The 23082-nt window shown below is 37.8% G+C and overlaps 1 protein-coding gene across 1 annotated transcript; it reads left to right on the forward strand.

Annotated features, from left to right (window-relative positions):
- Positions 1–13738: 13738 nt before the first annotated feature.
- LOC142174498 (pentatricopeptide repeat-containing protein At1g59720, chloroplastic/mitochondrial-like) lies at positions 13739–20452 on the forward strand. The gene is made up of 2 exons (XM_075240304.1): positions 13739–13873; positions 20159–20452. Exons 1-2 carry the CDS (start codon positions 13739–13741, stop codon positions 20450–20452), a joined length of 429 nt encoding a protein of 142 aa, XP_075096405.1.
- Positions 20453–23082: the final 2630 nt, after the last annotated feature.

The raw sequence follows: 23082 nt of genomic DNA on the forward strand, positions 1-23082 counted from the left end.
ATTTCTTCAAAATCTCAAGAATACCCCAAAAGTTGTCTTTCAAAATTTGGTCTACAAGAGGTAATCCTACACCCTTAGACTTACATATATGGTGTTATTATGGAATTATGAGTATGAATCAAGTATTACAACTTATGGTATGGTGATTGGAAGTCATAAATTTCCAATTTAAATGCATGACCATGGTAGGGATTTAAAGGTGATTATTTGATAGGATTTGTTGGTTGGGTGTGAATGGATGGTCATACATATGTTGTTGGAAGTTATAAATTTGTTAGGAATGATGGTGGAATGAATTGTTGGTTAATGGTGATAGCTGGATGAACCAACACTATAGTTATGAGGTGTAAATATCTATATGCCTACAAGGTATTTGATAATATGCCTAAATGGCATAAGTTATGGAATTTATTACTAATATTGGGTTCCATTGGATGTTGTTGTTGTAGATTGAAGGTTCTTAGTAGTGTGGATCATTGTAGTATCACTAAGGGGCAAATTGAGGTATGTAAGGCTAACTCTTTAGGTTTGGGAATATCTATGATTCTCCCTACGTCCCATTCATCATGAACATTACTAGTTTCCTCAGAAAGTAATTATGTCTTGGTTCCATGAATAGAAGTAGAACTTATATTCTCTAGATGACATAGTTTCATAATCATTCGATATTCTATGAGTTTCAATTATGACAAATCAACCTATTATGAATACTCATCTCAGTTTAATCCCATTCACTATACCAGTATCATGTAAGTCGATATGGCTCATTATTTCAGTATCACATATTACAGTATGATTCTCAGTTCTTGATTTAAATTCCTGAATGTTGAACACCTGCATTTGGGCCTGAGGCCACAGTTTATGCTTTATGTGTTTTGGACCTGAGGTCGTAGTTATGTATACGTATACTTGGGCCCGAGGCCGTAGTTTTGCACACACACACACACACACACACACACACACACACACACACACACACACACACACACACATATATATATATATATATATATATATATATATATATATATATATATATATATATATATATATATATATATATATATATATATATATATATATATATATATATATATATACGTATTGGGCCTGAAGCCGTAGTTTAATGTTCAGATAAACAGGTTGTTCATCATTCAGAAGAGGGAGTATTCACATCCTTACTTCCTTGTTCAGTTATCAGTTTATCAGCTAGCAGTTCAGTTTCAGTGTTGACAGTTCTTTTGTTCAGCTATTTTACATACCAGTACAATTCAAATGTACTGACGTTCCTTTTGCCCGGGGCCTGCATCTCGCGATGCAGGTAATGATTTACAGGTTGATGATTCAGAGCGCTAGGATTCTCGTACCAGCTATTTGGTGATCCCCAATTCTTTCAGGGCATTATCATTGCTATAGTCTTCAGTATTCACATACAGTCAGTGTTTTCAATACTCAAATAGAGGCTTCATAGACTAGAGTAACAGTTAGACAGAGTCACAGGCTTTCATATTAAGCTATGTTGGTTACAAATATGTTTCAGAATTGTATTAGTATTTCCGCACTTTGATTTATATCATCCAGACTTTCGGTATATCAGCATGTGTTAGTTTATCTTCCAAATTCAGTATGTTATGATACCACATGTTGATTCAGCTAGCCAGTTGGTTCACTCGGTCACATGTAGTCAGGCACTGAGTGCCGTGTTACGTCCAGGCCCAGGTTCGGGGCGTGACAAATTTGAACCCAAAACCACTCCTCACGTTTTTATGGGTTATCCTTTTGGGACAAAGGGTTACAAAATGTGTTAAGCCTAGCCACTAGGAAGATTCATGTCTCTAGAGATGTAGTTTCCATGAAAGTGTCTTTCCTTTCTCTTTAAAGTCTAAGAATGTCTCCCTGTATAATAATCTCACGCCAGCCTCTTTTCCTGTTTACTCTAAGAATGGAAGTCCACACTCTAATGCTCAAAATCCTACAAGTATCACATATCTAGATGTGCCTCAATCCCCTCTATCCTCACCCACTAATGATACTACAATGCACACATCAAACTTTTAGTCTTTTCACCATTCTCTTACCCCTGCAAATTCACATGAACTTTTCAGTCCTTATTTACCAACATCTACCCAATTAGATTCACCTTCTTTAAGAAGAACTAGTAGAACCCATAAAACCCCTACATACCTTCATATTACATCTATAATCTACCTAACACATCACGTCCTGATGTTCCCTAGGATCCATCTTCTTTGAGTGCACTCTTCTCCAATTACAGTTATGTTACACCTGATGCCCTATGTTCTGAAAGTCGGCACTTAGTGACAAATGTTTGTTATGATAGTGAGCCATCTTCATATGGAGTGGAAACAGTCAGTCCTGTATGGCAAGCAGCCATGACACAGGAATTTGAGGCTCTCTATGCAAATAACACTTGGGACTTAGACCCTTTGCCAGCTGGAAAGCAGGCAATAGGCTGCAAATGAGTCTATAAGATTAAGCACAAAGCAGATGGTAGTATAGAAAGGTTTAAGGATAGATTAGTGGTAAAGGGGTATACCCAACAAGCAGGGATTGACTATACAGAGACCTTTTCCCCTATTGTCAAAATGACAATAGTTAGAGTTTCAGTCACTGTTGCTGTGAAGAAAGCTTGGGATATATTTCAGCTTGATGTAAACAATGCATTCCTCCATGGTGACCTATATGAAGAAGTGTACATGGAGGTGCCACCAGGTCTCTTAATTGATCAGATTGGTCCACAAAGGTAGTTTGTAAACTCAATAAATCACTGTATGGGCTGAAGCAAGCCAGCAGACAATGATATGCTAAGTTGACTGAAGCCCTATCATCAATAGGGTATAGACACTCTGAGAATGATTATTCACTCTTCTCCAAGAAGACTTCTTCCCACATTATTTTTGTAGTTGTCTATATTGATGATGTTATCATCAATGGTACTGATTCAGTGAAGATAGCCAATTTGAAATCATTTCTTGATAAGCAATTCAAAATCAAGGATCTGGGGAAAACTCTATTACTTCTTGGGTCTAGAGGTTCTCTACAAATCAGATGGTGTCATCATATCACAAAGGAAGTTCACCCTAGATTTGCTGAAGGAATATGATTGTTCTGTTTACAAAAGTTTGTCCTCTCCTCTTGACCCTGCTGTGAAGTTGAAAGCTGATGAGGGCACTCTTCTTCCAGATCCTACATATTATAGAAAATTAGTGGGTAAGCTGAACTTCCTCACCAACACACGACTTGATATAGCCTACAGTGTACAACTTCTCAGCCAGTTCATACAAGCACCTAGAGATACACATTTGACAGCAGCATTTCATCTCCTCATGTATCTCAAGACAGATCCCACACTTGGTATATTTTTTTCCAAAAACGATGATTGTTCCATCGCTGCCTATTGTGACTCTGATTGGGCATCATGCCCTGACTCTAGAAAGTCTGTCCCTGGCTACATTGTTTTGGTTGGAGACAGTCCCATTAGTTGGAAATCAAAGAAGCAAGAAACCATTTCCTTAGCCTCACCTGAGGCTGAGTACAGGTCCCTCAGGAAAGTGGTAGGAGAACTGGTATGGTTGAACAAGTTATTTGAAGAGTTTACTATTCCACAATCCAGCCCCATTACTGTCTTTTGTGACAACCAATCTGCTATCCACATTGCTCACAATCCTATTTTTCATGAACGGACAAAACACATTGAGGTTGACTATCACTTTATACGGAACAAACTTTAGGAATGGTTGATTTCTCTTCACCATGTGGCCACCACTGACCAATTAGCTGACATCCTCACCTAGGCACTCACAGGGGTCAAACATCATGTTGTGCTCGGCAAGTTGGCTGTGAGATCCTCCCATCCAACTTGGGGGGGGGGGGTATTGAAATATGTTTAGTTAGTTTTAGTTATTGTTAGATATTGGCTAGGTAGCTACTGTTATTAGCTCTTAGTTAGCTAAGTTGATTGTATTAGCTTGTATTAACTGTCTTTTATTTTTACCACGTGTACATACATATACATGTTGTAACAATGGAAATGAGATGAGAGTCATTTTCACATTTTCACTTCATCTGCTCTCCTCCCAAATATTTTCTTCTCTCTTTGGAATATTCCAGAACCTCCATTGAAGCTCCTGTACGAGCTTCTTCCTAGCTCAAAGTAACAATCTCGATAAAATCATTATAAGGGAAATTGTTCTCCACCAAGTATTTTCCGTTGTCAAATTTAAAATCTGAAATCTCTGATTAAAGATAAGAATGTCCTATTTATCCACATAGTTACCTAGATTATTATTAAAGGCACTTCTCGTTTTCCTTTTTCATGATTAGTACCATTAGTGCTTGTTTGAGAGTAGATTAACACCACTATATATAATGTCCAAGTAATAACCTAACTAGGAAATGCACCGAGAATTTGAAGAACAAACGTGTCACTGTGCTAGCACCAAATGGAACTTAGTTTATGGAACAATCAATAGTGAGGTGATGAGTAGTTCGGTTCATTTTTCACCCAAAATTTCCGCTTTAAATTGTTTGTTAGATGATGTCTCTTTCACTCACACGTGGTTAGGGTGTTTATTTTACAATCCAACACCAGCTAGTAGAATATCATTTTTTTGTGGACAAAAGCAACAAGAAAGATAATAAGTAATGGCATTATACTAAAACTTATAGCTGCCAACATCAAGCTCATAACTTACATTTGAAAACCACTAATACATAACTACACAAGGAAAAAAATACCAAATCTAACACAACTAGCATTTCAACAACTTTAAGGCAGGCATTACAAACCAGAAAAACCTCATTTGGATATTCACATGATGGATTAATGTGTCCTCTCGTGGGATTGAATGGCCTTCATGTTTGAGAAATAAAGGGTAATTTTTGGTGTATCATATGAATTAGAATGTCACGATCCAAATCTCCCTCCGTAAGACGTTGTGGCGGCACCTAGTTTCTACGTCTAAGTAAGCCTAACAAATTGCGGAATAATAAAAATAAAAACAGAATTGAATAACAAGACTGCAACAAATAACTATAAAACGATAAAATATCTTCACACAGTTCCAACTACGGTTAAAAATCCTAGAACTTACGCTTCCATTTTAGGGACTAAGTGTCCCAAATCACTCCGAAACCACGAACAAAGCCTCCCGGCAAGTCACATAAGCAGAAAAAAAATACGGGGGAAAGCAATAAATAGGGGATCGGGGTAATACTCTCAAAACGACCGGCCGTATCGTTACAAAGAAAGAGCTTTCTTTTTTATTTTATAAGGAATTATCCTTTAGTGTCTTGTAAAGAGAGAGAAAAAATGAGTAGTCTCATGCATATGATAAAGGAGGCGGAAGGCAAAAGTGGTGGATTTGTGTATTAACACTACGGGAATATGCTAATACCAGTGAAATATCCTAAAAGACAGTGTTATTAACATGCCTCAAGCTAGTAGAGAATTTTCATGATTATCTTACAACACTTCATAGACCATTTATTGCTTTAATTCGCTCTAGCCATTTTTCAAGTTCAACGAAATTGCATCAGGCCCGTACTTGCATAAACCACTGTTTTAAGTACAGTTGCCCGTCCCTGGTGCACTTGATTCTTACCAATGAACTTGGCAATACAAATGTTGGTATTTTAGAAAAGGAAAAAGTACAAAAGAGAACAGCAAGAAAAGCAATTGAAATGGTCCCAAAGATATATGGAGTAACATGTACTGGCAAATTTATTTGCTTCAATTTTTTGCAGGTAAGTTCATTAATCATCGTACTGTCAGCTCATGATTGGCTTTGCAGTATTAAAATGGATCTTTCTGAATTTACGTTGTGTGCACTAATGTACAGTGAATTTTCACACTATCTTATTAAACTTACCTATAATAACATGTAACTATCCGCATAATTAATTACTTCTTATGCCCAGTTAAATTGCACTAATTAATATAAATATTTTTACACCTTCAGTATATATTACTTAAAACTCTTTTGAGGGTGCGGGGATGGGAGGTGAGGTTGCAAAAACTTTTATTGAAGTGTAAGGGCTGAACTATATACAATCTGGAAGGAAATGACAAAAATAGTCTCTTATGTTTGTGGTTAAGTTCAAAATATTTCTTTAAGTACGTACTTAGCAGTTTTGGTCCTTCGGTTAACACCTTTGGTTTTCGTCAAATAGTTAACGAAATCTGTGTTAGATTTGAAGAGAACCGTCAAGAAGAAAGATTAAACCTTAAACATTAGCAAAATCTCATCAAATCCCAAAAATACAACACAAAAAACTATCCTACACACTCAAAAGATATAAAACATCGTAGAAATTACAGCTCAAAATTTGCACAAGACTCTAGAAATAGATTAAAAAAAAGCATAAACTATAAAAATTATACCTCTAAATGTGAGTTCCCAGTAATTTTCTTTTTCATTCACAGTTTTTATTAAATCTAACTGACATTGTACGTTAAATATTGAAACCAAAAGTGTTAATTTTAACAAACTTAAAAACTGTTCAGTGTGCATACTCAATGGATTACATTTATATCTCTAAATGTGGATTACCTTTAAGTGCATACCTACCCTTAAAACATAAGGGATTTTTGTCATTTTCTCTACAACCTGGAATGAAGTTTTTGTCCAATGGGCTTCTGGACGCATGCCTTTATCTCCAAAACAGGAATTTTTACCTAGTTATACTATAATAGAAACATATTTACTATCTTTATTTAGGTTTCATATTAATTACTTTGTATACCTATATTTACTAGTTTTATACAAAATCATAAAAAGGAAAAAATGAAACATACCTTAAATACAGCGTATCAGTTACAAATAATCCCATACATTTAAGATTCTTCTCTTTCTTTAACAATTACCCATATTTGTACTTACCCATCCTAAGAATTCTCCCACTGATACCCAAAATCTTTCTAACTCAAAAATCTCGCTTACTCACTCCTCTTCCAAAGCTTTTGATATCCGATTTCTCTCTTTCAATCTTCCACTGTTATAATCCCAAAATTGCATATTCTTTCCTCTTCCAAAGCTTTTGATATCCGATTTCTCTCTTGTTTTCTTATTTTCTAAAATCTTTATTGTATGTCACTTGTATATGATATATCAATACCCAAAACAATAAGTGAGATTTCCTATTAGAGGCCTCAAGAGAGTTATTTTCTGGGATCCCCTTCTTCCAACAAAACGGGGAGAAATTCAAAAATAGCCAGATTTACAACTGGTCATTCAAAAATAGCCCAATTTTAAAAGTAATCGAAATTTAGCCACTTTTCATGTAAAGATAATTCTGAGCGAAAACACTGTTAAAAGCTCGGAAAATACGTCAATATATTATACTGGAGTATATGCTGGAACTCCAGCATATTATACTGGAGTTCCAGGATAAGTATGCTGGAACTCCAGCATAATATGATGGAGTTCCAGCATAAGTACACTAGAACTCCAACATAATATACTGGAGTTCCAGCAAGTATAATTGTCTAGTATAATATACTGGAGTTTGGAGCATCGGTGCTCCAGTCTCCAGTATATTATACTGGAGTCAGCAAAGTATACCAGTCCAGCATAATATGCTGGAGTTCATACACAGGTGCACCGAACTCCAGTATATTATGCTGGACCGATGTCTGTTGCAACAAAATAGTGACTATTTTTCATTGACTTCATAAACGCTGGCTATTTTTGAATGACCAATCCAAAAACTGGCTATACCGTGCTATATTTACAACAAAACGTTATACGAACTCGGCCCAAAAGATTGGAAATACTCATGCTATAATGTGGTTGCTCCTTGAGTATTTGAAAGTAGACTTATAATAACAAAAGTTTGTAACTGTTTCAGAAGAAATGAAATGAAAGATGCAACAGAGTTAGGACAATCATATCTAAATATTACAGGTTGATAATTAAACATTTTGAAACTTCGCGATATTTCCAAAATCTTGACGTTATTTCATGCAATATTTGTTACGACCCGAAATTCCCACCGTCGAAACCGTGATGGCGCCTAACATTTTACTTGCTAGGCAAGCCAACGTTAGAACAATTTACTTCTGTTAACAGTTTAAATGATAACCTTAATAAAGAACTGAAATAACTGAAATATTCTAAGTGTAAATGCAGAAGCTAAACTAGCCAAACATCTATTACAAATCTCTGAACCTGGTGTCACAAGTGCACGGGCTTCTAGAATAATACATATAAGGGTCTGAAATAAATACAAGTTGTTTGACTGAAAATATACATCTAAATAGAAAGAAGATGGGGACTCTAGGAGCTGCGGGGGCTAAACAGTCGTACCTCAAGTCTCCGTAATTGACAATTAGAAGGTACAAGTAAGTCAACTTAAACAAATAACAGGGAGTCATGAAACTATGGAAGAACTAACATCGTGAACAGGAGAAGATATTGAACAACAAGTAGCAATTAAACATGAAAAACATATAGAGCATGTAACAGTTAAGACAGGAAAGGAAGTAATTAAGGAAAACCAGTAAATCAGGGAAAACAAATAATTCGGCGGCGTATAAGCACTCGTCACCTCGTATATACACCGCTCACATGAGAATCACATAACACATTGTCCGATGGTTCCTAATTCCCTCAAGTCAGGGTTAGACACAACACTTACTTCGCTCTGCAGTCAATTCAAAGCTCTACCAGGGCCTTTTCCCTTGAATTCACCTCCAAACCACTCGTATCTAGCCACAATTAATTCATTAACATCAAATATTGCTAAATGAATCAATTATAATGCATAAATTAAGATTTCCCAAACTTTCTCCCAAAAAGTCAAAAATCGACCCTGGTCCCGCTTGGTCAAAACCCAAGGTTCGCACCAAAATCGATTTATCCATACCCTCAAGCCCGATTATGTAATTTGTTTCGAAATCCGATCTCAATTCGTGGTCTAAATTCCAATTATATAAAAATCCCTAATTCTACCCCAACCCCCAATTTCCACCATGAAAATCCTAGATTTTAGGTTAAAAACTCATGAAATGTAATGGGTAATTCAAAGAAAGAAGGTTAGAATCACTTACCAACAAATTGGGAAGAAATATCATAGAAAATCACCTCTAAGTCTTCTGGTTTTGAAATTTTGAAAGAATGGCAAAAAATCCCGTAATGGGACTGTTTTATCACTGGGCGTCGGTGTTCATCGCGTTCGCGTGAACACTGACGCATTCACAAAGAGCTGCACCTGTTAGGATTACACGATCACACGATCGTGAATCCCTCATTGCGTTCGCAAAGGCTACGTCCCGTGGCCTTAGCGTTCGCGAGCCCGTGATCGCGTTCGCGGTGAAGGGATGTCTGACCACTCCCTCAGGTCCCTAATGCTACGTGTTCGCGTTGAGCTGGTTGCGTTCGCGAAGGGTAAGGCCCCCATTGCTCCGCGTTCGCGACCCAGGCTTCACGTTCGCGAAGAAAAAAACTTTCCCTGGTCCAGTTCACTCTTCGCGTTCGCGAGAGTACCTTTGCGAACGCAAAGAAGAACACACCAGATATCAGCTGAAGCACAAAAAACTAGATTTTCTAAGTTCAAATCATCCCGTAGCCTATCCGAAACTCAACCGAGCCTTCGGGGCTCTAAACCAAACATGCACACAAGGCCTAAAACATGATACGAACTTTCTCGCGTGATTCAACGCCAAAATAACACATAGAACTATGAATTGAACACCAAATCAAATGAAATTTTCAAGAAAGCTTTAAAACTTCTATTTTCACAACCAGACGTCCGAATCACGTCAAACTACTCTCATTTCTCACCAAATTTCTCAGACAACTTATAAGTATTATAATGGACCTATACTGGGCTCTGAAACCAGAATACGGATCTGGTATCAACAAGGTCAAACATCAGTCTATTCTTAAAATCATTTAACTTTCAAACTTTCAATTTTCAACAAAAATTCATATCTCGAGCTAGGAACTTCGGAATTCGATTTCGGGCATACGCCGAGGTCCCAAATTGTGATACGGACCCACCGAAAGTGTCGAAACACAGATCCGTGTCAATTTGCTCAAAACATTGACCAAACTCAACTCAATTTAACTTTTAAGGCAAAAATACTTATTTTTATCAGTTTTTAACATATAAGTCTTTCGGACAAAATACTAGGACAGTGCACGCAAATCGAAGAAGGCTAAAATAAAATATTTAAGGCTTCGGAATGCAGAATTTAGTTCTAAAATATGAGATGACCTATCGAGTCATCATAATATTGTGGAGGCCTTGCCAATTCCAGGGAACTTTCATTAGAATTTAGAACTATTCCTCGGTACTAACGTATTCTTTTTAACGAATATAGACATTAATAATGTAAAAGTTCTATATTATAAGTATGAATTTTATCAATTATAACAAGATAAATGTTATAGATCAGACGAAATAAAAAAATATGCATGGTCTGTTCAAGATTGAAGTTAGATTAGTTGCAAACGTTTCAAGTCTTGTCCTAGTACAATGGGATGGTTGAAGATGAAAGATTCTGATAGATGACCAACACAAGGGCCAATAGAGAACCTCATAAGTCAAAGATTATTTTAATAAGGCTCCGTTGTGAAACCAACAGAACAAAAAATAGGTTTGAATGCGAAATGGAAGAGATCAATTTTTTCGGGCGAAATTAAAGCAAAAGGAGGTGGCCGACAAATTAAGCTGATCTACGTCGTTAATGGCACGGTAGGCAAGGCGAGGTCCCTTTTCTGTGGAAACAAGTAAACTGAAAGAAAAAGAACTACTGTAGAATGAAGATAACACGCCGACAACAGGGCGGCAGCATTTCGTTTAGTAATTTTTGAGAAAGCCTTGACGTAAAGTTGTCGTCATGTGATCAGGATATTACAAGTTTGAGCCGTGAAAATAGTTTCTTTCAAAAATACAGGATAAGGCTGCGTATAATAGACCCTTATGGTCCGGTCTTTCCCCTGACCCAGCGCATAGCAGAAGTTTAGTGCACCGAAATACCCTTTATTTTTGCTATTTTCATCTGTTATGAGCTAAATTTTATCATGTTAATCTTTATAAATATCTCCACTCATATCAGCTTCTAATATAAGACTTGTTTGCATGCCATATATACCTAACAAATAATTAATTTTCTATGACGATAAACTTTTTATGAAAAACATTTTACGTCATGCCATTGCACCACGCAAAAATTGTTGAAAAAGAGAAGACGTGGTTTATAGAAGGACAGTGTAAATTAAATCGTAAACAACTTCATTTACTGCGTAATCACTGATCAACATCATCATCTTATTCTTTTTCCCGTTCAGGCGTGCAGCAGTATTCAAACTTTGATATATCTACAGGAAATTGCTAAGAACTTACCATAATAATATACGTCAAGAAAACTCTTGTCTCAGCTGACATACAAAAGTAAGTCATGAAATAGGTAAAGATAATTAATCTTCTGGCTATTAAAATAACAATAAATATCGAACAAACCCATACGGCCTATTTAATATACTTGTTGTTTGTAACCTAGAAGGAAGTTTCATGGGGAGCTTTTGGCCACACTTCACCAGAATGACAACAGCCTAGCAAAAGTACACCTAGTGTACGGTGAATATGTCTCATTATTATTCCCATCCGTACAAAAATATATGCTGCTAGTAGTTGAACTGCATAACAACAAAGCTGGCATGAGATCTCAAAAGTGATCTGCCCAGTAGTTTATACAAATTATATTTGGTGTATGAACATGATCTATCCTTTTTTCTTTTTTTGGTAAAAAAAAAACATATTATAAATAAATAAACTGCATCCTTACAACTTAAGGGGTTCTAGTTCCTATAACGTATGCTAAATAAGCTTTATATGGATACGCGGGAAGAATAGATACCCCGTTCTGCTCTCTGTATTAAACAGCTTTCTCGTCGTGCTCTCTATAGCTAATCGATCAGCTACCCATTTTACTCCATGTAATTATATTTGAGCTTAGGGATGCCAGGCAACTTCATCAAGTACCTGCATTCATTTAAAATAGAAAAGTAAATAGCAATATCATTATTTATAAAATTAATTATCTCCGTGTTCTAAATCCCTTATACATTGTATTTATAGGTAAACGAGTGGCCAATGAATCAAGATAATAAGACGTTTTCTCTCATGTTCTTTTTCCTGGATTATCCCTTTCTTTTTTACTTCTTTATGGATCCTCTGTCGCTCATTTCATAGATGCTCTTTTTTTTTTTTCATGTCCCATGAATTATCTGATTATACTTTTTATATATAAGATCATTAGTATTATTTTTGAGAAAAAATTCTATGTTTTTTTTTTAATTCTAGAGTCTAATTGGGAATTAGTGTTTAAGAGCAGATAGATTGATCATTATTTGAAAGCTATCCCTGTTAGAAACTTTATTCTATGTTTGGTTCTCGTGACATCTGAAGAAACATATATAACATTCAATAAGTAGAACGTATACATCAGGTCTTCTCATTTAATTAGTTCCACAGATCTAGCAAAAGTTTAACTTATTAAGAAGTGAAATACCAAAAAAAATAAAATAATAATAAGCATAAAAATGGGTAATCACATGCGTTAATAACTAAAAACTGGTTAAAATTGCGAATGTACAAATTGTTAATGGAAGGATTAAAAGTACACATTGTATTAATTGACTGTTAAATGTGTGCTTAGTTGAATCAAAGTAAGAAATTATGTATAACGGACCATAATTGTAATATGTCTTGTTAGAAACAATCGAATAGTAGTATACTATTGTACTAAATTTCCGATTCTCATTCGTCAGCAAGATTAGCATTGCCTTTAACTTTAGCCCTGTAAATTTGGTAAGAAATCAAAACTGAAAATGTAGAACAATTGGAAAGTTGATATATTCTCTTTTTCGAAAGAAGGCTTGTATTAAAACTCACCATTCACAATATCCTTATTGAAAGATCATTACATAATTACATACGGTCAAATTCGGGCTTGCCCTTTCTATGCGACAGATCGAGACTGGAGCGCGATAAACCAAAGATCAGCCTCGTATTATATCAAACTATGGTGAAAAGTTAGGTTGCCGAGCTCGAGACCCTGAGACCGATTAAGATTGAGGCCGACCGAAACCGACATCGACCAAGATCGAGACCGAATAAGATGGAGATCGAGGGAAGCTTACTGAGTTGAATAATGGAAAGACAAAATATCCGCAATCAGGAGAGGATCACGACATGAATCCCGGCACTTATCAAGAAGAGGCCGATTAATTAGCCAATCATGAGATTTCTTACTGTATTTAGAATTGTATCAAGAGTAGGATTCCCCTACTATATAAAGGGGATTTGATCATTTGTAAACATCATCATATTCATGCAATACAAAGCAATATACTACCTTTCTCTTAAGCTCAATACTCTGTTACTTTGTTCATATTTTCCTGTGAAATACTCGTTTGGCTCGAGGGCGACCTAGCTCGAGAGCCTAAGCTATACATTTCCTTTGATTTGCTTTTATTTCTATTTGAAGTTAATTTCAATATCAATTTACGTATCTTCTTATTTTGTGCCAAGTTATATCATGTATCTTTAAAACTGTGTATAAATTCAATTGCTATTCGATTTTAGGGTAAACAGTTGTTTGGCACCCACCGTGGAGCTAAGGATAATAGTGATTACCTGGTACAAACTTCTGTAACACACATTATTTTACATTTGTTCTTTGAAGTATCTTTGATTACAGTATTAAAAAATGTCAAACTCCCAGTCAGCACCTCAACACATTGACAATGATCTCGGCCACCACGGCGAAAATGAGAACATTGCACCAGGAAACATTGTACCCCCTGCTGGCCTCGATGGAATTCCGGATGTATATGCAATTGACGTCAGTTCACATGTAGCCATCAATGGAAATTTGGTTGTCAATCCCGAAAGCAACATCCGTGGGGATGCCTGATCAACTACTCAGAGCGCACGTGGTGGTGAAGATGGCAGGATCAGCTTGCGGGTGATCTTCGAAATGTTGCAGGCTCAGTAGGAGGCAATAGCCCAACTCCAAAGTCATAACCACACACCGAGCAGGGTAGAACCCGAGCCATCCCAGGAAATCATACACAGGGTCGAATCGACTTCAAAGAGGTCGAATGAAAAGGAATCGAAGACCAACCCTGCTATTATAAATATGCTCGAAGAATTGACAAAGGGAAAAGAAGATCGAGAAAAATGAAAATAAGGTGGAAACCTATAATTCCAGGGTCGACCAGATCCCGGGAGAACTACAAATATTGAAAGGACTAGATTCCAAAAAGTTTTTGCAAAAACCTTTCCCATGAGTGCATCTCTGAAGCTTATCCCTACGAAGTTTTGTATGCCTGAGATTCCTAAATATAATGGGACGACTGATCTAAACGAACACGATACCTCCTATACATGTGCTATCAAAGGAAATGACTTGGAAGATGACGCAATCAAATTCATCTTGCTGAAGAAATTCGGGGAGACTCTATTGAAGGGTGCTATGATATGGTATCACAATTTACCGACTAATTCTATTGACTCATTTGCATACTTGCATATTCTTTTGTAAAGGCACACGCATGAGCCATTAAGGTCGCAACAAGGAAGTCTGACCTTTTCAAGGTAAGGTAGAAAGACAATGAGATGCTCAGAGAATTCGTATCTCGATTCCAAATGGAACGAATGGATTTGCCACCGGTCATCGATGATTGGGATGTTCAAGCTTTCACTCAAGGTTTCAACGTTCAAAGTTCAATGGCTTCACAACAGTTGAAGCAGAATTTAATCGAATACCCAGTTGTCACTTGAGCCGATGTGCACAATCGATACCGGTCGAAGATTAGGGTTGAGGATGATCAATTGGGGGCTGCTTTTGAGTCTGTTTAATCAGGACTGTAGATAGAATCAAGAGGGATACCGACCGAGAACCAAGGTCAAATAGAGATCGATATCAACCTTATAATGGAGACCGTAGATGTAGCGGATTTGGCCAAAATTCTACGCGAAATGAGAGGAGAAATGATCGAGGTCAAAGTTCACGGGGACTTATGAGTAAAAACGACTTCGATAGATCTATCGGTCCCAAAGAAGCACCACGATTGTTGGATTAAAACTTTAATGTGGACTCAGCTGCCATCGTATTGTCCATTGGATGCATCAAAGATACCAAGTGGCCTCGACCTACAAACTGACCCAGCACAAAGGGATCCCAACCAAATATGCAATATCAGGGCACACATGGCTACAAGACGGAGGATTGTCGGCAAGTACGGGAGGAAGTATCCCCTTTGTTCAATGACGGTCTCTTCGAGAATTTCTACGTGACCGAGCTAAGAACCACTTCAGAAACAGGGATTCCAACAAACAAAATGGACAAGACAAACCCAATCACATCATCCATATGATCATCGGAAGGGTCAATATTCCCAAAGGTCCGATGATGAAACGCACGAAGGTGTCAATCACGAGAGAAAAATGGACTTGGGATTACTTAACAGAAGGGACTCTATATTTCAACGACGAGGACGCAGAAGGAATCATGTAACCTCATAATGACACACTGGTAATCTCTATACTTATGAATAAAACTACAGCTAAACGTGTGCTAATTGATCCAGGTAGCTCAGCCAACATCATATGATCAAGGATCATAGAACAAATCGACCTGCAAGACCAGATCGTACCAGTAGCCCGAGTGCCGAATGGGTTCAACATGGCTAGAAAAACTACTAAGGGAGAAATAACGCTGCCAGTAAACATTGCCAGTACCATCCAAGAAGTTGTGGATATCGACCGCCTCCTGAGGTCCCTCGCAAGGGTGGCCTTCTAACATATTGGCCTCACTAAGATTGGACCTGCCCGGTGAAACAAAAAAGGATACCCTAGTCCGAGATCAAACGTGCCTTCATCAAGGACAAGGTAACTAAGCTCCTTAAAATAGGGTCCATCCGGGAGGTCAAATACCCGGAATGGTTAGCAAACGTAGTCGTGGTTCCTAAGAAAGGGAACAAACTAAGAATGTGTGTGGATTATAGAAACCTAAATAAAGCATGCCCCAAAGATTCCTTCCCTCTACCTAAGATCGATTGCATAATCGACGCCACGGCCGGCCATGAGACTCTAAGTTTTCTCGATGCCTATTTTGGGTACAACCAAATACAGATGAACCAGGGCGACCAAGAAAAACTTCTTTCATCACTAAATATGGCATGTACTATTATAACATAATGCCATTCAAATTAAAAAATACCGATGCTACTTACCAACGGTTAGTAAACCAAATGTTCGAAGAACAAATAGGAAAAATCATGAAAGTTTATATTGATGATATGCTCGTTAAGTTCCTGTGACCAGAGGACCATTTAAAGCATTTGTAGGAAACCTTCAGTATATTGAAAAAGTACAAAATGAAGCTGAATCCAAAAAAATATGAATTCGTGGTCGGGTACAGCAAGTTTCTCGGATTTATGGTGTGCAATCGAGGAATTGAGATCAACCCCGATAAGATCAAAGCTATCAAGAATATCACGATAGTGGATAATTTGAAGGCTGTACAAAGGCTAGTCTGGGGAATTGCAACCTTGGGTCGATTCATCTCGTGGTCGTCCGATAGAAGTCATCGATTTTTCACGTTACTGAAAAAGAAGAACAACTTCACGTGGATCCCAGAATGTCAATGAGCTTTAGAGGAACTTAAGCGATACTTATCGAGCCCATCTTTGCTTCATATGCCGAGGGCGGACAAACGACTGTACTTGTACTTAGCAGTATCAAAAGTAATGGTAAGTGGAGTCCTGGTCCGAGAAGAACAAGGTATACAATATCCGATTTATTATGTTAGTATGACCTTAGGTGAGGCCGAAACTAGATACCCTCACATAGAAAAACTGGCACTCGCCTTGCTAAGTGCCTCTAGGAAACTAAAACCATATTTTCAGTGCCATCCTATATTGTTGTGACAACCTACCCTTTATGAAACATAATGCATAAACCCAACTCTTGGGACGATTGGCCAAATGGGCCATCGAAATCATCAGGTACAATATCGAATATCAACCCCCGACGACGATTAAATCCCAAATTTTGGCAGACTTTGTAACCGACTTGACACCGGCCCTAATACCCAAAGTCGAGAAGGAGTTGTTGGTAAACTCGGAAACATCTTCAGGAATTTGGACCCTCTTTACGGATGGTGCCTCGAACGTAAAAGGGTCCGGAATTGGCATCGTACTAAAGCCTCCCATAATTAATACAATTAGACAATCTATTAGAACTGTAAAGTTGACTAGCAATGAAGCCGAGTATGAGGCCATGATTGCAGGTCTCGAACTAGCCAAAGGCTTGGGAGCGGAGGTGATTGAGGCTAAATGTGACTCCCTTCTGGTTGTAAACCAAGTAAATGGAACATTTGAGGTCATGGAGAACGAATGCAAAGGTACTTGGACAAGATACACGTAACGTTGCATCATTTCAAAGAATGGACTTTGCAGCACGTGCCCCAAGATCAAAACACCGAAGTCGATGCCCTGACAAACTTAGGGTTGATAGGTTTTAAATGTCCTTGCCTTATATTTTGATGATCTAACAAACTTACTGTTAAGAACCAGATAGGGAACTTGACCTACTTGGACTATACTGCAAGTTTAACGGATTCCAGCTAAAGGTGAACTGTTATTGCTTCAGGAGATAGGAAACCAAACAAGGACCTGATACCTTTGTGGTTTCCGTACAGCAGTACAAAGTCAATTGGACACAGCTGGAAGCGACGTGACTGCCTGTACTGTTTCTGCATGCACTGCACTGTTTCCAGTATCCACTTATTCCTTGACCAACTAAAGTGCTTACATCATTTCAAGTGATGTCATCAAGGTGTATCAACAATGAGTTTATACAAAACATCACTTGAACATTTCTGTTTCTTATTCAAGCTTTTTGCAAAAACAGAGAAATCAATCCTCACGAGCTTGAAGAACAAAGTTAAACGCTACTACGGACCAGTTCCTAAAGTTAGTATGTTGTTGTCCTTAGTTGAGTTGTAACTTTGTGAATGTTCTTATTGTATCTCCTAAACTGCTTAGTTAGAAGTGTTGATTAGGAATCCTCTTGTAAAATCCATAAACTCTCTGAGTATATGTTGTGACTAGGTTTAGTCATAAGTTAAAGTCTTTGTCACTAGAGAGTGACAAAGTGACTTGTGGTGAGAATATCATAAGTTAGTCAAAGTCTTTGTAACTAGAGAGTCACAAAGTGGCTTGTGGTGAGAGTGCCACAAGTTAGTTGAGTTGAATCTTTTGTAATAGAGTTATTACAAAGTGGCTTGTAATAGGTGTTTACAAGTTAGTGAAGTTGAAAGCCTACAAGGTGTAGGTCGTGGTTTTTGTCCCCTTGAGTTGGGATTTTTCCACGTAAAAATCTTGTGTCTCACTTACTTACAGTTTTACTAGTATTCTCAGCATAACCTCATAGAGGACCCTTCACTCTACTGTTTGGTGGACTCAAACAAACTAACAAGGGTCATCGGTCAAAGACAAGGAGCTCAACTCAAGGTGGTCGTACAACTTATGAGGTCGGTGGTAGAAGAAGGTCACGCCGAAATAAACTCCACAAGCTTGACTTATGATTGGAGAAATAAGTACATAGAATATTTGAAGACCGAAAATCTTCCCTCAGATCCAAAGGAATCAAGGGCCCTGCGCATAAAGGTAGCCTGATTTAGCTTGTCAAAAGATAGAATCTTACTCAGGAGTACGTTCGACGGTTCACTAGCAATGAGTCTAGGACCGGGAGATACCGAGTATATTTTGAGGGAAGTCCACAAAGGCAGATGCGGGAACCACTCAAGCATCAAATCACTGGTTAGAAAGGTAATAAAAGCTGGCTATTACTGGGTTGATATGGAAAAAGATGCGAAGGAGTTTGTGCAAAAATATGATAAATGTCAAAGACATGCTCCGATGATTCATCAACCCGGGGAGCTGCTATATTCGGTTTTATCGCCATGGCTATTCATGAAGTGGGGAATGGATATCGTCGACCCTCTTCCATCAGCACCAGGTAAGGCTCAATTTGTTTTATTTATGAATGACTATTTCTCTAAGTGGGTTGAAGCATAGTCCTACCAGAAGATCAAGGAGAAGGAAGTCATTGACTTCATTTGGGACCACATCATATATCGATTCGAATTACCATCCGAAATTGCATGTGACAACGGAAAACAGTTTATCGGCAACAAGGTGACAAAATTTCTCGAAGACCATAAGATCAAAAGGATCTTATCAACAACTTATCACCCTAGTGAGAATTGGCAAGCCGAATCGACCAACAAAACCATAATTCAAAACATCAAGAAAAGGTTGACCGATGCCAAGGGAAATGGAGAGAAGTTTTGCCCAAAGTCTTTTGGGCATATCGCACAACTTCGAAGTCAAGTACTGGGGCCACCCCATTCTCTTTGGTTTACGGGCCCGAAGCTTTAATACCAGTCGAAGTCGAGGAGCCGAGTATCAGATTCCAATATGCGACGAAGGAATCGAATGACGAAGCCATGAATACAAGCTTGGAGCTATTAGATGAATGACATGAAGCTGCCTTTGTCCGATTTGCTGCCCAGAAGAAACGGATCGAAAGGTATTACAATCAAAAGGCCAACCTCCGATAGTTTAACATTGGGGACTTACTACTGAGGAAGGTCACGTTAAGTACCCGAAATTAGGGGTGAGCATTCGGTATTTCGGTTCGGTATTTAAGAATTTCGATTCGGCATTTCGGTATTCGATTTATCAATTGTACATACCAAATACCGTACCAAATTATTTCGGTATGGTTCGGTATTTATTATTTTGGTTCGGTACGGTTTCGGTTTAAGCATAGTGTTAGTGCTTGTTGATCTTTTTTGTCACCATATAAATAACTAGTTTACCACCTCTGCAAAGCCACATTATCACACACACACATATATATGTATATATATATATACCCACACATTAGTTAAAACCATAATCATTTTCTCGTAAAAAACGAAAAAGAAACAAAAAAAAGTGTAAGAAGAAACAGAAACAGAATTACGGAAAAAGATCCGAGCTCTAGTTCAATTGAAATTAATGGCATTTTCCATGAATTATTTTGCTGGAGATACTTCTCATTTGCATACTAGAGAAATTTACAAGTTTTTGGAGTTATAGAAGAAAGACTCAATTTAGCAGGGTATGTTCCTGACTTGTCACAAGCATCAATGGTTGATGAACTTGATAATGGGAAGAGACGGTCGCTTAAACTGCACAGTGAGAGACTTGCCATTGCTTATGGACTTTTGAAACTGAAACCGAGAACTCCTATAAGCATTTTCAAGAATTTGCGAATCTGCAGTGACTGCCACAATGTAACCAAATTAATTTCGAAAGTTTTTGACGTTGAAATTATTGTTAGAGATCGTGTTCGGTTCCATTAACTCCGGATTCCAATTGGAAAAGTGGGTAGGGTCCAAAAAAAGACTTTACAATTTTGGTATTTCGGTATACCAAAATTTCAAAATTCTAATACTGAGAACCGTACCGAAATATCGAAAATGCAATACCGAATTATACCAAAATACCAGAAAAAATTGAAACCAAAATACCGAATTAATTCGATTCGGTTCGGAATTCGGTTTTTCGGATTTTATGCCCACCCCTACCCGAAATCCAAATGAAGGAAAATTGGGTCCAAACTGGGAAAGGCCGTACAAGGTTCACGAAATCATAGGTAAAGGATCCTATAAGCTCGGATCGATGGACGGAGATCAACTACCGAACAATTGGAACGTAACTCATCTTAAACGATAATGCTGCTGAGGTACGACCCAATTTCAATTCTTTCTGTTTTTTAACTAACACTTGCAGGTTATGGACAAGGAGCACCACGTAGCCTTTAGGTCTGAAAGCACGCGTTGCACTCTTTTTCTCTTGAACCATTTTTGTCCCAATTGGGTTTTTCGAAAAGGTTTTTACCAAGGCAACAGTAGATCGTGCTAACTTAGAATCAAAGGCCGATCACGAATCGGTATCAAAGACTGTCTTTACAGTATCCGAAATTTCTCTACAATCAATCTCGAATACTGGGGAGGATTATCCTCGGATATTGAATTGTTCTAGCAAGGAAATTATTTCAAAATGGAAGGGTTTCGATAGGAGGATTTATTGTAAGGCCCAAAAGGTCAAAGCGGACCGTGCCCATATAGATTGCTTGAGCCCTGGCATAAAACATGCACACATGTTTGACTATTTTTTACAAGAATAAAGAGAAGTACTTTCCTTTCAACTATCTTATGTCTGGGAAAAATTTCCGCTTTACAATCCCATACTTTCGATCGCTTAAGTAAACAAGCTCAAGGGCCGATTATAACCAGAGTTCGGATAATCACTCCCACATTCGGGGACTGTGAGCACGTGATTTTTGCCCTACAAGAACTACTCCCAAAAATTCAAAATAAAAAAGTTTTGTGTTATTTTGGATAATTATTTGTATTTTGTCTGTGAATGTTTATTCTATTTTAATTAATGAAAAATACAAAAAAAAAATATATATGTGTTGCATCTGCATTTACAATTTAGGATTAATTAAACAGTAACGCACTTCGCATTTTTAATGTCTAATGTCAAATTGTGTGATTATCTTTGTATTTAATTTTGTGTGATAAATATTATTAAGGGTTAATTAGTATTTCCTAAGTTAACTTCGGTTTTACAATTTAATTTAGAACTTTTGGTAATTAAGAATTAAAAAAGAAAATAAAGAAAAGGAAGAAATAAAAGAAAGAGTTGATAAACTCGGACCAGGCCAATTGTTTCTACAGGCCCAAACAATATGTCCGCAGGCCTAGTCCGAATACCCCTTTTACGCGGTCCAACCGACCTAGCAATACGACGTCCAAACGACGTCGTATCTGTCACATCCAATCTCAGCCGTACATCCCAATCCATCAACGACCAAGATCATCTCTCCCTTACCCGTTCCTATACCCGCCCCGACCCAGTTACTACCAAACGACCCCGTTTTGATCAACAAATCAATTTTGGCCGTTGGATTCCCATCATCCAACAACTGAAATCAATTGATTAAACTCTAACCTATCAAACCCCCTCCCAATCCCCTACCCCTCTCATTTCCAACCCCCTCAGTCGTCTCTTTCAGAGACGAACCAAACGACCCACCAAACCCTAGCCGCCCTCGTTCCCTTCGCCTGAAAACCCGGCGGCCTGATGACCGATGACCCTCAAATTCACACCCCTGAACCTTCTAACCACCCTCAACACAAATCCCTACCCCTTTAACCTCGAATCATCCCGGTTTGTTTCGAATCTTCAATCGAATATTCGAGCAAAACCCTAAACCTACCCAACCAGTTCCAAGTTCACACCCCAGCTCCACCTGACCTCCCTCGTTCCCAAACCAACCCTACTTTGGCTCGAATCTTTCTAGAACTGGTCGAATTTTAAATCGATTGAAGAACCCTAGAGAGCCAAAACCTGGAACCTGTCCGAGTAAAGGGGAAATTTGAGGTTCTTAATCGACTTTAGTCGAGTGTTTCCAGACGAGAACACTCGATTGAGGTCCGTTTGGACCTCAAAAGTTCGAGTCGAAGTTTAAAATGGGAACCGTTTGGAGTTTAGCCTGTAATTTTGAGGTATTTTTCTTCTTTTTCTTTTCTATTTTTGTTGTTGTTTATCTGCTTAAGCTTCATTGTATTTCATTATCTTTTCGATTTATTTCACTCCTCTTTCAGACCTTTTTCTTGATCCAGTTTGCTTCTGTTGATTAGCATATGCTATAAATTGTTGAGTCGATTAAATAGTTTCGTCAATTGGTCCGTTCATGTCTATAGTTCAGTTGTTCTCTTCAAGTTATTGGATGTTGTTTTATCTTCTGACCTTGGTATTCTTAGCCTCAGGGCTCATAGCTAGTATACTTGTTGTTCCAGCATTTTGTTTGAGGTTAATTTGGGGTTATATTTGTTCCCAATATAGATAGCTTATTCTCATGCATCTGTGTGAATCAATTTTTGACCTTAATAGTCCAGTCTGACTATTGCACTGAATCATT

Source organism: Nicotiana tabacum, chromosome 20, assembly GCF_000715075.1.
Source record: "Nicotiana tabacum cultivar K326 chromosome 20, ASM71507v2, whole genome shotgun sequence".
Classification (NCBI taxonomy): Eukaryota; Viridiplantae; Streptophyta; class Magnoliopsida; order Solanales; family Solanaceae; genus Nicotiana; species Nicotiana tabacum.